General features: G+C 42.7%; 1 protein-coding gene across 1 annotated transcript in view; it reads left to right on the forward strand.

The window, feature by feature from the left end:
- Positions 1-19,186, forward strand: part of mief2 (mitochondrial elongation factor 2) — a 73,734-nt gene that overhangs the window by 16,895 nt on the left and 37,653 nt on the right. Inside the window, exon 2 of the mRNA XM_055913751.1 lies at positions 4,478-4,639. Within this exon, the coding sequence (XP_055769726.1) occupies positions 4,502-4,639 (138 nt within the window). The 5' untranslated portion in view covers positions 4,478-4,501. The remainder of the gene's footprint in view (positions 1-4,477; positions 4,640-19,186) is intronic.

A 19,186-nucleotide genomic window follows, 5' to 3' on the forward strand; every position in this document is an offset into this window, starting at 1 on the left:
ACCTATCTCTGGTTCAGTCTCTAGAACCTAGACCTGTCACCACCTATCTCTGGTTCAGTCTCTAGGACCTAGACCTGTCATCACCTATCTCTGGTTCAGTCTCTAGGACCTAGACCTGTCACCACCTATCTCTGGTTCAGTCTCTAGAACCTAGACCTGTCATCACCTATCTCTGGTTCAGTCTCTAGAACCTAGACCTGTCACCACCTATCTCTGGTTCAGTCTCTAGGACCTAGACCTGTCATCACCTATCTCTGGTTCAGTCTCTAGGACCTAGACCTGTCACCACCTATCTCTGGTGTTGACTGACAGGACTGGTTCAGTCTCTAGGACCTAGACCTGTCACCTATCTCTGGTTCAGTCTCTAGGACCTAGACCTGTCACCTATCTCTGGTTCAGTCTCTAGGACCTAGACCTGCCACCACCTATCTCTGGTGTTGACTGACAGGACTGGTTCAGTCTCTATGGCCTAACCTGTCAGGTGACAGGTCTAGGTCCTAGAGACTGAACCAGTCCTGTCAGTCAACACCAGAAATAGGTGTTAGTCATATAAATATAGGGTTATATACAGTACCAGTCAAAAGTTTGGACGCCTACAATGTAGAGTAATAGTGAAGACATCAATCATGGAATCATATAGTAACCGAAAAGTGTTAAACAAATCAAAATATATTTTAGATTTTAGATTCTTCAAAGTAGCCACCCGTGTCCTTGACGACAGCTTTGCACATTCTTGCCATTCTCTCAACCAGCTTAATGAGGAATGCTTTTCCAACAGTCTTGAAGGAGTTCCCACATATGCTGAGCACTTGTTGGCTACTTTTCCTGCACTCTGCGGTCCAACTCATCCCAAACTGTCTCAATTGGGTTGAGGTAGTGGGATCGTGGAGGCCAGGTCATCTGACGCAGCACTCCATCACTCTCCTTCTTGGTCAAACAGCCCGCTCACAACCTGGAGGTGTGTTGGGTCATTATCCAGAAGGCTGTGGTAGCCATGCTGGTTAAGTGTGCATTGAATTCTAAATAAATCACTGACAGTGTCACCAGCAAAGCACCCCCACACCATCACACTTCTTCCTCCATGCTTCACGGTGGGAACCACACCTCCTCCTCCTCCTCCTCCATGCTTCACGGTGGGAACCACACTTCTTCCTCCATGCTTCACGGTGGGAACCACACCTCCTCCTCCTCCTCCTCCATGCTTCACGGTGGGAACCACACTTCTTCCTCCATGCTTCACGGTGGGAACCACACCTCCTCCTCCTCCTCCTCCATGCTTCACGGTGGGAACCACACCTCCTCCTCCATGCTTCACGGTGGGAACCACACATGCAGAGATCATCCGTTCACCTACTCTGCGTCTCACAAAGACACGGCAGTTGGAACCAAAAATCACTAAGGACATATTTACACCAGTCTAAATCAAATACAATTTTGCGCCGAATACAACAGGTGCAGTAGACCTTACCGTGAAATGCTGAATTACAATCCTCTTAACCAACAATGCAGTTCAATAAATAGAGCTAATAAAATATTTACTAAAGTAGCACCGGTGTAAAAACAAAGGGAGGGGGGTAAATGTAAATAGTCCAAATGGCAATTTGATTAATTGTTCACCAGTATTATGGCTTGGGGGTAGAAGCTGTTAAGGAGCCTTTTGGACCTAGACTTGGCACTCTGGTACCGCTTTCCGTGCTGTTAGCAGAGAGAACAGTCTGTGACTTGGGGGTAGAAGCTGTTAAGGAGCCTTTTGGACCTAGACTTGGCACTCTGGTACCGCTTTCCGTGCTGTTAGCAGAGAGAACAGTCTGTGACTTGGGGGTAGAAGCTGTTAAGGAGCCTTTTGGACCTAGACTTGGCACTCTGGTACCGCTTTCCGTGCTGTTAGCAGAGAGAACAGTCTGTGACTTGGGGGTAGAAGCTGTTAAGGAGCCTTTTGGTCCCAGACTTGGCACTCTGGTACCGCTTTCCGTGCTGTTAGCAGAGAGAACAGTCTGTGACTTGGGTGGCTGGAGTCTTCGACAATTTTTTGGGACTTCCTCTGACACCGCCTGGTATATAAGTCCTGGATGGCAGGAAGCTTGGCCACAGTGATGTACTGGGCCATCCGCACTACCCTCTGTAGTGCCTTACGGTCGGATGCTGAGCAGTTGCCATACCAGACTGTGATGCAACCGGGTCAGGATGCTCTCGATGGTGCAGCTGTATAACCTTTTGAGGATCTGAGGACCCATGCCAAATATTTTCAGTCTCCTGATGCGGAAAAGGTTTTGTCGTGGCCCTCTTCACAATTGTCTTGGTGTGTTTGGACCATGGATAGTTTGTTGGTGATGTGGACACCAAGGAACTTGAAACTCTCGACCCGCTCCACTACAGCCCCGTTGATGTGAATGGGGGCCTGTTCGGCCCTCCTTTAGTCCTGTAGTCCATGTAGCTCCTTTGTCTCGCTCACGTGGAGAGAGAGGTTGTTGTCCTGGCCACATCACTGACCTCCCTATAGGCTGCCTCATCGTTGTCAGGGGATCAGGCCATTGACTACAGATCAGGCTGCGCTGTAGTCAATGAACAGCATTCTCACATAGGTGTTCCTTTTTGTCCAGGTGTGAAAGGGCAGTGTGGAGTGCAATAGAGATGGCATTCATCTGTGGATCTGTTAGTGTTAGTATGTGAATTGGATTGGGTCTAGGGTTTCTGGCATGATGGTGTTGATCTGAGCCATGACCAGCCTTTCAAAGCACTTCATGGCTACCGACTTGAGTGCTACGGGGCGGTAATCCTTTAGGCCAGTTACCTTTGCTTTCTTGGGCACAGTAGTCCGTAAAGTTTTCTAGGCCTGTCACATCGGTAGAGCGTCAGAGCCGGTGTAGTAGGATTCAATCTTAGTTCTGTATTGACGCTTTGGCTGCTTGATGGTTCGTCTGAGGGATTTCTTATAAGCATCCAGAGCTGTTGTTGCCTGTTATCCATGGCTTCTGGTTGGGAAAAGTACGTACGGTCACTGTGAGGATGACGTCGTCGATGCACTTATTGATGAAGCCGATGACTGACGTGGTGTATTCCTCAATGCCATTGGATGAATCCCGGAACCTATTCCAGTCTGTGCTAGCTAAACAGTTCTGTAGCGTAGCATCCGCGTCATCTGACCACTTCTGTATTGAGCGAGTCACTGGTACTTCCTGCTTTTAGTTTTTTGTTTGTAAGCAGGAATCAGGAGGAATTATGGTATGTTTTGCCAAATGGAGGGCGAGAGAGCTTTGTACCCGTTCTCTGTGTGTGGAGTAAAGGTGGTCTAGAGTTTATTTTCCTCTGGTTGCACATGTGACATGCTGATAGGGAGAGCTTTGTACCCGTTCTCTGTGTGTGGAGTAAAGGTGGTCTAGAGTTTATTTTCCTCTGGTTGCACATGTGACATGCTGATAGGGAGAGTTAAAACGGGATTTAAGTTTGCCTGCATTATAGTCCCCGGCCACTAGGAGCGCCGCTTCTAGTGTTCATGGTTCGTGTTTCTTGGCCCAAGCAAGTCTCTTCTTATTATTGGTTTCCTTTAGTAGTGGTTTCTTTGCAGCTATTTGACCATGTAGGCCTGATTCGCGCAGTCTCTGAACAGTTGATGTTGAGATGTGTCTGTTACTTGAACTCTGAGAAGCATTTATTAGGGCTGCAATCTGAGGCTGGTATCTCTAATGAACTTATCCTCTGCAGCAGAGGTAACTCTGGGTCTTCCTTTCCATTCGGAGACTGGTAACTCTAATGAACTTATCCTCTGCAGCAGAGGTAACTCTGGGTCTTCCTTTCCTGTGACGGTCCTCATGAGGGCCAGTTTCATCATGGCGCTTGATGGTTTTTGCGACTGCACTTGAAGACACGTTCAAAGTTCTTGAAATATTCCTTATTGGACTGACCTTCGTGTCTTAAAGTAATGATGGACTGTCGTTTCTCTTTGCTTATTTGAGCTGTTCTTGCCATAATAGGGACTTGGTCTTTTACCAAATAGGGCTATCTTCTGTATACCACCCCTACCTTGTCACAACACAACTGATTGGGGAAAACGCATTTAAGAAGGAAACAAATTCCACAAATTAACTTTTAACAAGGCACACCTGTTAATTGAAATGCATTCCAGGTGACTATCTCATAAAGCTGGTTTAGAGAATGCCATGAGTGTGCAAAGCTGTCATCAATCAAGAAAAAACCCTTGAATGAGCAGGTGTGTCCAAACTTTTGACTGGTACTGTATATTTCATGTACAGTCGGATGAACCCTCCAAGCAGCCTACCCGACCGCTCGGAGGCGTCCGCATGGTCCTAAAGAACACCTTTGCCTCGTTTTGTATCACATTCCAATTATAAAACTGGGGGGGACATGTCCCCCGTCCCCAGTGACAGTTACTCCCCTGCTTATACATATATCCCTCTACAGAAAAGGAAAGTCATCTCTCTCTCTCTCTCTCTCATTCTCTGTTTCTTGTTTCTCTCAGGTGTCTCTTGCGGGACAGGAAGCGATGGACTTCCGGTGGGGGAGGAGCCGAGGTGAGGAGGGTGTCGCCGTGGTGATAAACTTCCTGCTGGCTAATGCCCGATTGGTCCTGGGAGTGGGAGGGGCCGCGGTGCTGGGCATCGCTACGTTGGCTGTCAAGAGGGTGAGAGAGAGATTTTCACCTGACTGAAAAATCAACTAGCATCGTAATTACTCATGACCGTTTTGTAGGTCATTAAGTCAGTCAAAATTTACCCACAATGCATCATGGATTTTATGCGCTCGAACAGGGCCTGTGTGTTAGAGAGAGAGTGCATATGTGTGTGTATTTGAACAATGGATTTTTTAAAATGGTGTGTGTCTGAACGATGGAAGTTCAGGTTTATAATCTGTGTGTGTCTGAACGAGGGAAGTTCAGGTTTATAATCTGTGTGTGTCTGAACGAGGGAAGTTCAGGTTTATAATCTGTGTGTCTGAACGAGGGAAGTTCAGGTTTATAATCTGTCTGTGTCTGAACGAGGGAAGTTCAGGTTTATAATCTGTGTGTGTCTGAACGAGGGAAGTTCAGGTTTATAATCTGTGTGTCTGAACGAGGGAAGTTCAGGTTTATAATGTGTGTGTCTGAACGATGGAAATTCAGGTTTATAATCTGTGTGTCTGAACGAGGGAAGTTCAGGTTTATAATCTGTGTGTCTGAACGAGGGAAGTTCAGGTTTATAATCTGTGTGTGTCTGAACGATGGAAGTTCAGGTTTATAATCTGTGTGTCTGAACGAGGGAAGTTCAGGTTTATAATCTGTGTGTCTGAACGATGGAAGTTCAGGTTTATAATCTGTGTGTCTGAACGAGGGAAGTTCAGGTTTATAATCTGTGTGTCTGAACGAGGGAAGTTCAGGTTTATAATGTGTGTGTCTGAACGAGGGAAGTTCAGGTTTATAATCTGTGTGTCTGAACGAGGGAAGTTCAGGTTTATAATGTGTGTGTCTGAACGAGGGAAGTTCAGGTTTATAATGTGTGTGTCTGAACGAGGGAAGTTCAGGTTTATAATCTGTGTGTCTGAACGAGGGAAGTTCAGGTTTATAATGTGTGTGTCTGAACGAGGGAAGTTCAGGTTTATAATCTGTTTGTGTCGGAACGAGGGAAGTTCAGGTTTATAGTCTGTGTCTGAACGATGGAAGTTCAGGTTTATAGTCTGTGTCTGAACGATGGAAGTTCAGGTTTATAATCTGTGTGTCTGAACGATGGAAGTTCAGGTTTATAATCTGTGTGTCGGAACGAGGGAAGTTCAGGTTTATAATGTGTGTGTCTGAACGAGGGAAGTTCAGGTTTATAATGTGTGTGTCTGAACGAGGGAAGTTCAGGTTTATAATCTGTGTGTCTGAACGAGGGAAGTTCAGGTTTATAATGTGTGTGTCTGAACGATGGAAGTTCAGGTTTATAATGTGTCTGTCTGAACGAGGGAAGTTCAGGTTTATAATCTGTGTGTGTCTGAACGAGGGAAGTTCGGGTTTATAATCTGTGTGTCTGAACGAGGGAAGTTCAGGTTTATAATCTGTGTGTCTGAACGAGGGAAGTTCAGGTTTATAATCTGTGTGTCTGAACGAGGGAAGTTCAGGTTTATAATCTGTGTCTGAACGAGGGAAGTTCAGGTTTATAATGTGTGTGTCTGAACGAGGGAAGTTCAGGTTTATAATGTGTGTGTCTGAACGAGGGAAGTTCAGGTTTATAATCTGTGTGTCTGAACGAGGGAAGTTCAGGTTTATAATCTGTGTGTCTGAACGAGGGAAGTTCAGGTTTATAATGTGTGTGTGTCTGAACGAGGGAAGTTCAGGTTTATAATCTGTGTGTCTGAACGAGGGAAGTTCAGGTTTATAATCTGTGTGTGTTTGAACGAGGGAAGTTCAGGTTTATAATCTGTGTGTCTGAACGAGGGAAGTTCAGGTTTATAATCTGTGTGTCTGAACGAGGGAAGTTCAGGTTTATAATCTGTGTGTCTGAACGAGGGAAGTTCAGGTTTATAATCTGTGTGTGTCTGAACGATGGAAGTTCAGGTTTATAATGTGTCTGTCTGAACGAGGGAAGTTCAGGTTTATAATCTGTGTGTGTCTGAACGAGGGAAGTTCGGGTTTATAATCTGTGTGTCTGAACGAGGGAAGTTCAGGTTTATAATCTGTGTGTCTGAACGAGGGAAGTTCAGGTTTATAATCTGTGTGTCTGAACGAGGGAAGTTCAGGTTTATAATCTGTGTCTGAACGAGGGAAGTTCAGGTTTATAATGTGTGTGTCTGAACGAGGGAAGTTCAGGTTTATAATCTGTGTGTCTGAACGAGGGAAGTTCAGGTTTATAATCTGTGTGTCTGAACGAGGGAAGTTCAGGTTTATAATGTGTGTGTGTCTGAACGAGGGAAGTTCAGGTTTATAATCTGTGTGTCTGAACGAGGGAAGTTCAGTTTTATAATCTGTGTGTGTTTGAACGAGGGAAGTTCAGGTTTATAATCTGTGTGTCTGAACGAGGGAAGTTCAGGTTTATAATCTGTGTGTCTGAACGAGGGAAGTTCAGGTTTATAATGTGTGTGTCTGAACGAGGGAAGTTCAGGTTTATAATGTGTGTGTCTGAACGAGGGAAGTTCAGGTTTATAATGTGTGTGTCTGAACGAGGGAAGTTCAGGTTTATAATCTGTGTGTCTGAACGAGGGAAGTTCAGGTTTATAATCTGTGTGTCTGAACGAGGGAAGTTCAGGTTTATAATCTGTTTGTGTCGGAACGAGGGAAGTTCAGGTTTATAATCTGTTTGTGTCGGAACGAGGGAAGTTCAGGTTTATAGTCTGTGTCTGAACGATGGAAGTTCAGGTTTATAATCTGTGTGTCTGAACGATGGAAGTTCAGGTTTATAATCTGTGTGTCGGAACGAGGGAAGTTCAGGTTTATAATGTGTGTGTCTGAACGAGGGAAGTTCAGGTTTATAATGTGTGTGTCTGAACGAGGGAAGTTCAGGTTTATAATCTGTGTGTCTGAACGAGGGAAGTTCAGGTTTATAATGTGTGTGTCTGAACGATGGAAGTTCAGGTTTATAATGTGTCTGTCTGAACGAGGGAAGTTCAGGTTTATAATCTGTGTGTGTCTGAACGAGGGAAGTTCGGGTTTATAATCTGTGTGTCTGAACGAGGGAAGTTCAGGTTTATAATCTGTGTGTCTGAACGAGGGAAGTTCAGGTTTATAATCTGTGTGTCTGAACGAGGGAAGTTCAGGTTTATAATCTGTGTCTGAACGAGGGAAGTTCAGGTTTATAATGTGTGTGTGTCTGAACGAGGGAAGTTCAGGTTTATAATCTGTTTGTGTCGGAACGAGGGAAGTTCAGGTTTATAATGTGTGTGTGTCTGAACGAGGGAAGTTCAGGTTTATAATCTGTGTGTCTGAACGAGGGAAGTTCAGGTTTATAATCTGTGTGTCTGAACGAGGGAAGTTCAGGTTTATAATCTGTGTGTCTGAACGAGGGAAGTTCAGGTTTATAATCTGTGTGTCTGAACGAGGGAAGTTCAGGTTTATAATCTGTGTGTGTCTGAACGATGGAAGTTCAGGTTTATAATGTGTCTGTCTGAACGAGGGAAGTTCAGGTTTATAATCTGTGTGTGTCTGAACGAGGGAAGTTCGGGTTTATAATCTGTGTGTCTGAACGAGGGAAGTTCAGGTTTATAATCTGTGTGTCTGAAAGAGGGAAGTTCAGGTTTATAATCTGTGTGTCTGAATTAGGGAAGTTCAGGTTTATAATCTGTGTCTGAACGAGGGAAGTTCAGGTTTATAATGTGTGTGTCTGAACGAGGGAAGTTCAGGTTTATAATCTGTGTGTCTGAACGAGGGAAGTTCAGGTTTATAATCTGTGTGTCTGAACGAGGGAAGTTCAGGTTTATAATGTGTGTGTGTCTGAACGAGGGAAGTTCAGGTTTATAATCTGTGTGTCTGAACGAGGGAAGTTCAGGTTTATAATCTGTGTGTGTTTGAACGAGGGAAGTTCAGGTTTATAATCTGTGTGTCTGAACGAGGGAAGTTCAGGTTTATAATCTGTGTGTCTGAACGAGGGAAGTTCAGGTTTATAATGTGTGTGTCTGAACGAGGGAAGTTCAGGTTTATAATGTGTGTGTCTGAACGAGGGAAGTTCAGGTTTATAATGTGTGTGTCTGAACGAGGGAAGTTCAGGTTTATAATCTGTGTGTCTGAACGAGGGAAGTTCAGGTTTATAATCTGTGTGTCTGAACGAGGGAAGTTCAGGTTTATAATGTGTCTGAACGAGGGAAGTTCAGGTTTATAATCTGTGTGTCTGAACGAGGGAAGTTCAGGTTTATAATGTGTCTGAACGAGGGAAGTTCAGGTTTATAATCTGTGTGTCTGAACGAGGGAAGTTCAGGTTTATAATCTGTGTGTCTGAACGAGGGAAGTTCAGGTTTATAATGTGTGTGTCTGAACGAGGGAAGTTCAGGTTTATAATCTGTGTGTCTGAACGATGGAAGTTCAGGTTTATAATCTGTGTGTCTAAACGATGGAAGTTCAGGTTTATAATCTGTGTGTGTCTGAACGAGGGAAGTTCAGGTTTATAATATGTGTGTCTGAACGATGGAAGTTCAGGTTTATAATCTGTGTGTCTAAACGATGGAAGTTCAGGTTTATAATCTGTTTGTGTCTGAACGAGGGAAGTTCAGGTTTATAATGTGTGTGTCTGAACGAGGGGAAGTTCAGGTTTATAATGTGTGTGTCTGAACGAGGGAAGTTCAGGTTTATAATCTGTGTGTGTCTGAACGAGGGAAGTTCAGGTTTATAATCTGTGTGTGTCTGAACGAGGGAAGTTCAGGTTTATAATCTGTGTGTCTGAACGAGGGAAGTTCAGGTTTATAATCTGTGTGTCTGAACGATGGAAGTTCAGGTTTATAATCTGTGTGTGTCTGAACGATGGAAGTTCAGGTTTATAATCTGTGTGTGTCTGAACGATGGAAGTTCAGGTTTATAATGTGTGTGTCTGAACGAGGGAAGTTCAGGTTTATAATCTGTGTGTGTCTGAACGAGGGAAGTTCAGGTTTATAATGTGTGTGTCTGAACGAGGGAAGTTCAGGTTTATAATCTGTGTGTTTGAACGAGGGAAATTCAGGTTTATAATGTGTGTGTCTGAACGAGGGAAGTTCAGGTTTTTAATCTTTTTGTCTGAACGAGGGAAGTTCAGGTTTATAATCTGTGTGTCTGAACGAGGGAAGTTCAGGTTTATAATGTGTCTGAACTAGGGAAGTTCAGGTTTATAATGTGTGTGTCTGAACGATGGAAGTTCAGGTTTATAATCTGTGTGTGTCTGAACGAGGGAAGTTCAGGTTTATAATCTGTGTGTGTCTGAACGATGGAAGTTCAGGTTTATAATCTGTGTGTCTGAACGATGGAAGTTCAGGTTTATAATCTGTGTGTCTGAACGAGGGAAGTTCAGGTTTATAATCTGTGTGTCTGAACGAGGGAAGTTCAGGTTTATAATCTGTGTGTCTGAACGAGGGAAGTTCAGGTTTATAATCTGTGTGTCTGAACGAGGGAAGTTCAGGTTTATAATCTGTGTCTGAACGAGGGAAGTTCAGGTTTATAATGTGTGTGTCTGAACGAGGGAAGTTCAGGTTTATAATGTGTGTGTCTGAACGAGGGAAGTTCAGGTTTATAATGTGTGTGTCTGAACGAGGGAAGTTCAGGTTTATAATCTGTGTGTCTGAACGAGGGAAGTTCAGGTTTATAATGTGTGTGTCTGAACGATGGAAGTTCAGGTTTATAATGTGTCTGTCTGAACGAGGGAAGTTCAGGTTTATAATCTGTGTGTGTCTGAACGAGGGAAGTTCGGGTTTATAATCTGTGTGTCTGAACGAGGGAAGTTCAGGTTTATAATCTGTGTGTCTGAACGAGGGAAGTTCAGGTTTATAATCTGTGTCTGAACGAGGGAAGTTCAGGTTTATAATGTGTGTGTCTGAACGAGGGAAGTTCAGGTTTATAATGTGTGTGTCTGAACGAGGGAAGTTCAGGTTTATAATCTGTGTGTCTGAACGAGGGAAGTTCAGGTTTATAATCTGTTTGTCTGAACGAGGGAAGTTCAGGTTTATAATGTGTGTGTGTCTGAACGAGGGAAGTTCAGGTTTATAATCTGTGTGTCTGAACGAGGGAAGTTCAGGTTTATAATCTGTGTGTGTTTGAACGAGGGAAGTTCAGGTTTATAATCTGTGTGTCTGAACGAGGGAAGTTCAGGTTTATAATCTGTGTGTCTGAACGAGGGAAGTTCAGGTTTATAATCTGTGTGTCTGAACGAGGGAAGTTCAGGTTTATAATCTGTGTGTGTCTGAACGATGGAAGTTCAGGTTTATAATGTGTCTTTCTGAACGAGGGAAGTTCAGGTTTATAATCTGTGTGTGTCTGAACGAGGGAAGTTCGGGTTTATAATCTGTGTGTCTGAACGAGGGAAGTTCAGGTTTATAATCTGTGTGTCTGAACGAGGGAAGTTCAGGTTTATAATCTGTGTGTCTGAACGAGGGAAGTTCAGGTTTATAATCTGTGTCTGAACGAGGGAAGTTCAGGTTTATAATGTGTGTGTCTGAACGAGGGAAGTTCAGGTTTATAATCTGTGTGTCTGAACGAGGGAAGTTCAGGTTTATAATCTGTGTGTCTGAACGAGGGAAGTTCAGGTTTATAATGTGTGTGTGTCTGAACGAGGGAAGTTCAGGTTTATAATCTGTGTGTCTGAACGAGGGAAGTTCAGGTTTATAATCTGTGTGTGTTTGAACGAGGGAAGTTCAGGTTTATAATCTGTGTGTCTGAACGAGGGAAGTTCAGGTTTATAATCTGTGTGTCTGAACGAGGGAAGTTCAGGTTTATAATGTGTGTGTCTGAACGAGGGAAGTTCAGGTTTATAATGTGTGTGTCTGAACGAGGGAAGTTCAGGTTTATAATGTGTGTGTCTGAACGAGGGAAGTTCAGGTTTATAATGTGTGTGTCTGAACGAGGGAAGTTCAGGTTTATAATCTGTGTGTCTGAACGAGGGAAGTTCAGGTTTATAATCTGTGTGTCTGAACGAGGGAAGTTCAGGTTTATAATGTGTCTGAACGAGGGAAGTTCAGGTTTATAATCTGTGTGTCTGAACGAGGGAAGTTCAGGTTTATAATGTGTCTGAACGAGGGAAGTTCAGGTTTATAATCTGTGTGTCTGAACGAGGGAAGTTCAGGTTTATAATCTGTGTGTCTGAACGAGGGAAGTTCAGGTTTATAATGTGTGTGTCTGAACGAGGGAAGTTCAGGTTTATAATCTGTGTGTCTGAACGATGGAAGTTCAGGTTTATAATCTGTGTGTCTAAACGATGGAAGTTCAGGTTTATAATCTGTGTGTGTCTGAACGAGGGAAGTTCAGGTTTATAATATGTGTGTCTGAACGATGGAAGTTCAGGTTTATAATCTGTGTGTCTGAACGATGAAAGTTCAGGTTTATAATCTGTGTGTGTCTGAACGAGGGAAGTTCAGGTTTATAATGTGTGTGTCTGAACGAGGGGAAGTTCAGGTTTATAATGTGTGTGTCTGAACGAGGGAAGTTCAGGTTTATAATCTGTGTGTGTCTGAACGAGGGAAGTTCAGGTTTATAATCTGTGTGTGTCTGAACGAGGGAAGTTCAGGTTTATAATCTGTGTGTCTGAACGAGGGAAGTTCAGGTTTATAATCTGTGTGTCTGAACGATGGAAGTTCAGGTTTATAATCTGTGTGTGTCTGAACGATGGAAGTTCAGGTTTATAATGTGTGTGTCTGAACGAGGGAAGTTCAGGTTTATAATCTGTGTGTGTCTGAACGAGGGAAGTTCAGGTTTATAATGTGTGTGTCTGAACGAGGGAAGTTCAGGTTTATAATCTGTGTGTTTGAACGAGGGAAATTCAGGTTTATAATGTGTGTGTCTGAACGAGGGAAGTTCAGGTTTTTAATCTTTTTGTCTGAACGAGGGAAGTTCAGGTTTATAATCTGTGTGTCTGAACGAGGGAAGTTCAGGTTTATAATGTGTCTGAACTAGGGAAGTTCAGGTTTATAATGTGTGTGTCTGAACGATGGAAGTTCAGGTTTATAATCTGTGTGTGTCTGAACGAGGGAAGTTCAGGTTTATAATCTGTGTGTGTCTGAACGATGGAAGTTCAGGTTTATAATCTGTGTGTCTGAACGATGGAAGTTCAGGTTTATAATCTGTGTGTCTGAACGAGGGAAGTTCAGGTTTATAATCTGTGTGTCTGAACGAGGGAAGTTCAGGTTTATAATGTGTGTGTCTGAACGAGGGAAGTTCAGGTTTATAATCTGTGTGTCTGAACGAGGGAAGTTCAGGTTTATAATGTGTGTGTCTGAACGAGTGAAGTTCAGGTTTATAATCTGTGTGTCTGAACGAGGGAAGTTCAGGTTTATAATCTGTGTGTCTGAACGAGGGAAGTTCAGGTTTATAATCTGTGTGTCTGAACGAGGGAAGTTCAGGTTTATAATCTGTGTGTCTGAACGAGGGAAGTTCAGGTTTATAATCTGTGTGTCTGAACGAGGGAAGTTCAGGTTTATAATCTGTGTGTCTGAACGAGGGAAGTTCAGGTTTATAATCTGTGTGTCTGAACGAGGGAAGTTCAGGTTTATAATCTGTGTGTCTGAACGAGGGAAGTTCAGGTTTATAATCTGTTAGTCTGAACGAGGGATGTTCAGGTTTATAATCTGTGTGTGTCTGAACGAGGGAAGTTCAGGTTTATAATCTGTGTGTGTCTGAACGAGGGAAGTTCAGGTTTATAATCTGTGTGTCTGAACGAGGGAAGTTCAGGTTTATAATGTGTGTGTCTGAACGAGGGAAGTTCAGGTTTATAATCTGTGTGTCTGAACGAGGAAAGTTCAGGTTTATAATCTGTGTGTGTCTGAACGAGGGAAGTTCAGGTTTATAATCTGTGTGTGTCTGAACGATGGAAGTTCAGGTTTATAATCTGTGTGTCTGAACGATGGAAGTTCAGGTTTATAATCTGTGTGTCTGAACGAGGGAAGTTCAGGTTTATAATCTGTGTGTCTGAACGAGGGAAGTTCAGGTTTATAATGTGTGTGTCTGAACGAGGGAAGTTCAGGTTTATAATCTGTGTGTCTGAACGAGGGAAGTTCAGGTTTATAATGTGTGTGTCTGAACGAGGGAAGTTCAGGTTTATAATCTGTGTGTCTGAACGAGGGAAGTTCAGGTTTATAATCTGTGTGTCTGAACGAGGGAAGTTCAGGTTTATAATCTGTGTGTGTCTGAACGATGGAAGTTCAGGTTTATAATGTGTCTGTCTGAACGAGGGAAGTTCAGGTTTATAATCTGTGTGTGTCTGAACGAGGGAAGTTCGGGTTTATAATCTGTGTGTCTGAACGAGGGAAGTTCAGGTTTATAATCTGTGTGTCTGAACGAGGGAAGTTCAGGTTTATAATCTGTGTGTCTGAACGAGGGAAGTTCAGGTTTATAATCTGTGTGTCTGAACGAGGGAAGTTCAGGTTTATAATCTGTGTCTGAACGAGGGAAGTTCAGGTTTATAATGTGTGTGTCTGAACGAGGGAAGTTCAGGTTTATAATCTGTGTGTCTGAACGAGGGAAGTTCAGGTTTATAATCTGTGTGTCTGAACGAGGGAAGTTCAGGTTTATAATGTGTGTGTGTCTGAACGAGGGAAGTTCAGGTTTATAATCTGTGTGTCTGAACGAGGGAAGTTCAGGTTTATAATCTGTGTGTGTTTGAACGAGGGAAGTTCAGGTTTATAATCTGTGTGTCTGAACGAGGGAAGTTCAGGTTTATAATCTGTGTGTCTGAACGAGGGAAGTTCAGGTTTATAATGTGTGTGTCTGAACGAGGGAAGTTCAGGTTTATAATGTGTGTGTCTGAACGAGGGAAGTTCAGGTTTATAATGTGTGTGTCTGAACGAGGGAAGTTCAGGTTTATAATCTGTGTGTCTGAACGAGGGAAGTTCAGGTTTATAATCTGTGTGTCTGAACGAGGGAAGTTCAGGTTTATAATGTGTCTGAACGAGGGAAGTTCAGGTTTATAATCTGTGTGTCTGAACGAGGGAAGTTCAGGTTTATAATGTGTCTGAACGAGGGAAGTTCAGGTTTATAATCTGTGTGTCTGAACGAGGGAAGTTCAGGTTTATAATCTGTGTGTCTGAACGAGGGAAGTTCAGGTTTATAATGTGTGTGTCTGAACGAGGGAAGTTCAGGTTTATAATCTGTGTGTCTGAACGATGGAAGTTCAGGTTTATAATCTGTGTGTCTAAACGATGGAAGTTCAGGTTTATAATCTGTGTGTGTCTGAACGAGGGAAGTTCAGGTTTATAATATGTGTGTCTGAACGATGGAAGTTCAGGTTTATAATCTGTGTGTCTAAACGATGGAAGTTCAGGTTTATAATCTGTGTGTGTCTGAACGAGGGAAGTTCAGGTTTATAATGTGTGTGTCTGAACGAGGGGAAGTTCAGGTTTATAATCTGTGTGTGTCTGAACGAGGGAAGTTCAGGTTTATAATCTGTGTGTGTCTGAACGAGGGAAGTTCAGGTTTATAATCTGTGTGTCTGAACGAGGGAAGTTCAGGTTTATAATCTGTGTGTCTGAACGATGGAAGTTCAGGTTTATAATCTGTGTGTGTCTGAACGATGGAAGTTCAGGTTTATAATGTGTGTGTCTGAACGAGGGAAGTTCAGGTTTATAATCTGTGTGTGTCTGAACGAGGGAAGTTCAGGTTTATAATGTGTGTGTCTGAACGAGGGAAGTTCAGGTTTATAATCTGTGTGTTTGAACGAGGGAAATTCAGGTTTATAATGTGTGTGTCTGAACGAGGGAAGTTCAGGTTTTTAATCTTTTTGTCTGAACGAGGGAAGTTCAGGTTTATAATCTGTGTGTCTGAACGAGGGAAGTTCAGGTTTATAATGTGTCTGAACTAGGGAAGTTCAGGTTTATAATGTGTGTGTCTGAACGATGGAAGTTCAGGTTTATAATCTGTGTGTGTCTGAACGAGGGAAGTTCAGGTTTATAATCTGTGTGTGTCTGAACGATGGAAGTTCAGGTTTATAATCTGTGTGTCTGAACGATGGAAGTTCAGGTTTATAATCTGTGTGTCTGAACGAGGGAAGTTCAGGTTTATAATCTGTGTGTCTGAACGAGGGAAGTTCAGGTTTATAATGTGTGTGTCTGAACGAGGGAAGTTCAGGTTTATAATCTGTGTGTCTGAACGAGGGAAGTTCAGGTTTATAATGTGTGTGTCTGAACGAGTGAAGTTCAGGTTTATAATCTGTGTGTCTGAACGAGGGAAGTTCAGGTTTATAATGTGTGTGTCTGAACGAGGGAAGTTCAGGTTTATAATCTGTGTGTCTGAACGAGGGAAGTTCAGGTTTATAATGTGTGTGTCTGAACGAGGGAAGTTCAGGTTTATAATCTGTGTGTCTGAACGAGGGAAGTTCAGGTTTATAATGTGTGTGTCTGAACGAGGGAAGTTCAGGTTTATAATCTGTGTGTCTGAACGAGGGAAGTTCAGGTTTATAATCTGTGTGTCTGAACGAGGGATGTTCAGGTTTATAATCTGTGTGTCTGAACGAGGGAAGTTCAGGTTTATAATCTGTGTGTGTCTGAACGAGGGAAGTTCAGGTTTATAATCTGTGTGTGTCTGAACGAGGGAAGTTCAGGTTTATAATCTGTGTGTCTGAACGAGGGAAGTTCAGGTTTATAATGTGTGTGTCTGAACGAGGGAAGTTCAGGTTTATAATCTGTGTGTCTGAACGAGGAAAGTTCAGGTTTATAATCTGTGTGTGTCTGAACGAGGGAAGTTCAGGTTTATAATCTGTGTGTGTCTGAACGATGGAAGTTCAGGTTTATAATCTGTGTGTCTGAACGAGGGAAGTTCAGGTTTATAATCTGTGTGTCTGAACGAGGGAAGTTCAGGTTTATAATGTGTGTGTCTGAACGAGGGAAGTTCAGGTTTATAATCTGTGTGTCTGAACGAGGGAAGTTCAGGTTTATAATGTGTGTGTCTGAACGAGGGAAGTTCAGGTTTATAATCTGTGTGTCTGAACGAGGGAAGTTCAGGTTTATAATGTGTGTGTCTGAACGAGGGAAGTTCAGGTTTATAATCTGTGTGTCTAAACGAGGGAAGTTCAGGTTTATAATCTGTGTGTCTGAACGAGGGAAGTTCAGGTTTATAATCTGTGTGTCTGAACGAGGGAAGTTCAGGTTTATAATCTGTGTGTCTGAACGATGGAAGTTCAGGTTTATAATGTGTGTGTCTGAACGAGGGAAGTTCAGGTTTATAATCTGTGTGTCTGAACGAGGGAAGTTCAGGTTTATAATCTGTGTGTCTGAACGATGGAAGTTCAGGTTTATAATCTGTGTGTCTGAACGATGGAAGTTCAGGTTTATAATCTGTGTGTCTGAACGAGGGAAGTTCAGGTTTATAATGTGTGTGTCTGAACGAGGGAAGTTCAGGTTTATAATCTGTGTGTCTGAACGAGGGAAGTTCAGGTTTATAATCTGTGTGTCTGAACGAGGGAAGTTCAGGTTTATAATCTGTGTGTCTGAACGAGGGAAGTTCAGGTTTATAATCTGTGTGTCTGAACGATGGAAGTTCAGGTTTATAATCTGTGTGTGTCTGAACGAGGGAAGTTCAGGTTTATAATCTGTGTGTGTCTGAACGAGGGAAGTTCAGGTTTATAATGTGTGTGTGTCTGAACGAGGGAAGTTCAGGTTTATAATCTGTGTGTCTGAACGAGGGAAGTTCAGGTTTATAATCTGTGTGTCTGAACGAGGGAAGTTCAGGTTTATAATCTGTGTGTCTGAACGAGGGAAGTTCAGGTTTATAATCTGTGTGTCTGAACGATGGAAGTTCAGGTTTATAATCTGTGTGTCTGAACGATGGAAGTTCAGGTTTATAATCTGTGTGTCTGAACGAGGGAAGTTCAGGTTTATAATGTGTGTGTCTGAACGAGGGAAGTTCAGGTTTATAATCTGTGTGTCTGAACGAGGGAAGTTCAGGTTTATAATCTGTGTGTCTGAACGAGGGAAGTTCAGGTTTATAATCTGTGTGTCTGAACGAGGGAAGTTCAGGTTTATAATCTGTGTGTCTGAACGAGGGAAGTTCAGGTTTATAATCTGTGTGTCTGAACGAGGGAAGTTCAGGTTTATAATCTGTGTGTCTGAACGATGGAAGTTCAGGTTTATAATCTGTGTGTGTCTGAACGAGGGAAGTTCAGGTTTATAATCTGTGTGTGTCTGAACGAGGGAAGTTCAGGTTTATAATGTGTGTGTGTCTGAACGAGGGAAGTTCAGGTTTATAATCTGTGTGTCTGAACGAGGGAAGTTCAGGTTTATAATCTGTGTGTCTGAACGAGGGAAGTTCAGGTTTATAATCTGTGTGTCTGAACGAGGGAAGTTCAGGTTTATAATGTGTGTGTCTGAACGAGGGAAGTTCAGGTTTATAATGTGTGTGTCTGAACGATGGAAGTTCAGGTTTATAATCTGTGTGTCTGAACGAGGGAAGTTCAGGTTTATAATCTGTGTGTCTGAACGAGGGAAGTTCAGGTTTATAATCTGTGTGTCTGAACGAGGGAAGTTCAGGTTTATAATCTGTGTGTCTGAACGATGGAAGTTCAGGTTTATAATCTGTGTGTCTGAACGAGGGAAGTTCAGGTTTATAATCTGTGTGTCTGAACGAGGGATGTTCAGGTTTATAATCTGTGTGTCTGAACGAGGGAAGTTCAGGTTTATAATCTGTGTGTGTCTGAACGAGGGAAGTTCAGGTTTATAATCTGTGTGTGTCTGAACGAGGGAAGTTCAGGTTTATAATCTGTGTGTCTGAACGAGGGAAGTTCAGGTTTATAATCTGTGTGTCTGAACGAGGGAAGTTCAGGTTTATAATGTGTGTGTCTGAACGAGGGAAGTTCAGGTTTATAATCTGTGTGTCTGAACGAGGAAAGTTCAGGTTTATAATCTGTGTGTGTCTGAACGAGGGAAGTTCAGGTTTATAATCTGTGTGTGTCTGAACGATGGAAGTTCAGGTTTATAATCTGTGTGTCTGAACGATGGAAGTTCAGGTTTATAATCTGTGTGTCTGAACGAGGGAAGTTCAGGTTTATAATCTGTGTGTCTGAACGAGGGAAGTTCAGGTTTATAATGTGTGTGTCTGAACGAGGGAAGTTCAGGTTTATAATCTGTGTGTCTGAACGAGGGAAGTTCAGGTTTATAATGTGTGTGTCTGAACGAGGGAAGTTCAGGTTTATAATCTGTGTGTCTGAACGAGGGAAGTTCAGGTTTATAATGTGTGTGTCTGAACGAGGGAAGTTCAGGTTTATAATCTGTGTGTCTGAACGAGGGAAGTTCAGGTTTATAATCTGTGTGTCTGAACGAGGGAAGTTCAGGTTTATAATCTGTGTGTCTGAACGAGGGAAGTTCAGGTTTATAATGTGTGTGTCTGAACGAGGGATGTTCAGGTTTATAATGTGTGTGTCTGAACGAGGGAAGTTCAGGTTTATAATCTGTGTGTCTGAACGAGGGAAGTTCAGGTTTATAATCTGTGTGTCTGAACGATGGAAGTTCAGGTTTATAATCTGTGTGTGTCTGAACGAGGGAAGTTCAGGTTTATAATCTGTGTGTGTCTGAACGAGGGAAGTTCAGGTTTATAATCTGTGTGTGTCTGAACGAGGGAAGTTCAGGTTTA

Source organism: Salvelinus fontinalis, unplaced genomic scaffold, assembly GCF_029448725.1.
Source record: "Salvelinus fontinalis isolate EN_2023a unplaced genomic scaffold, ASM2944872v1 scaffold_0376, whole genome shotgun sequence".
NCBI lineage: Eukaryota > Metazoa > Chordata > Actinopteri > Salmoniformes > Salmonidae > Salvelinus > Salvelinus fontinalis.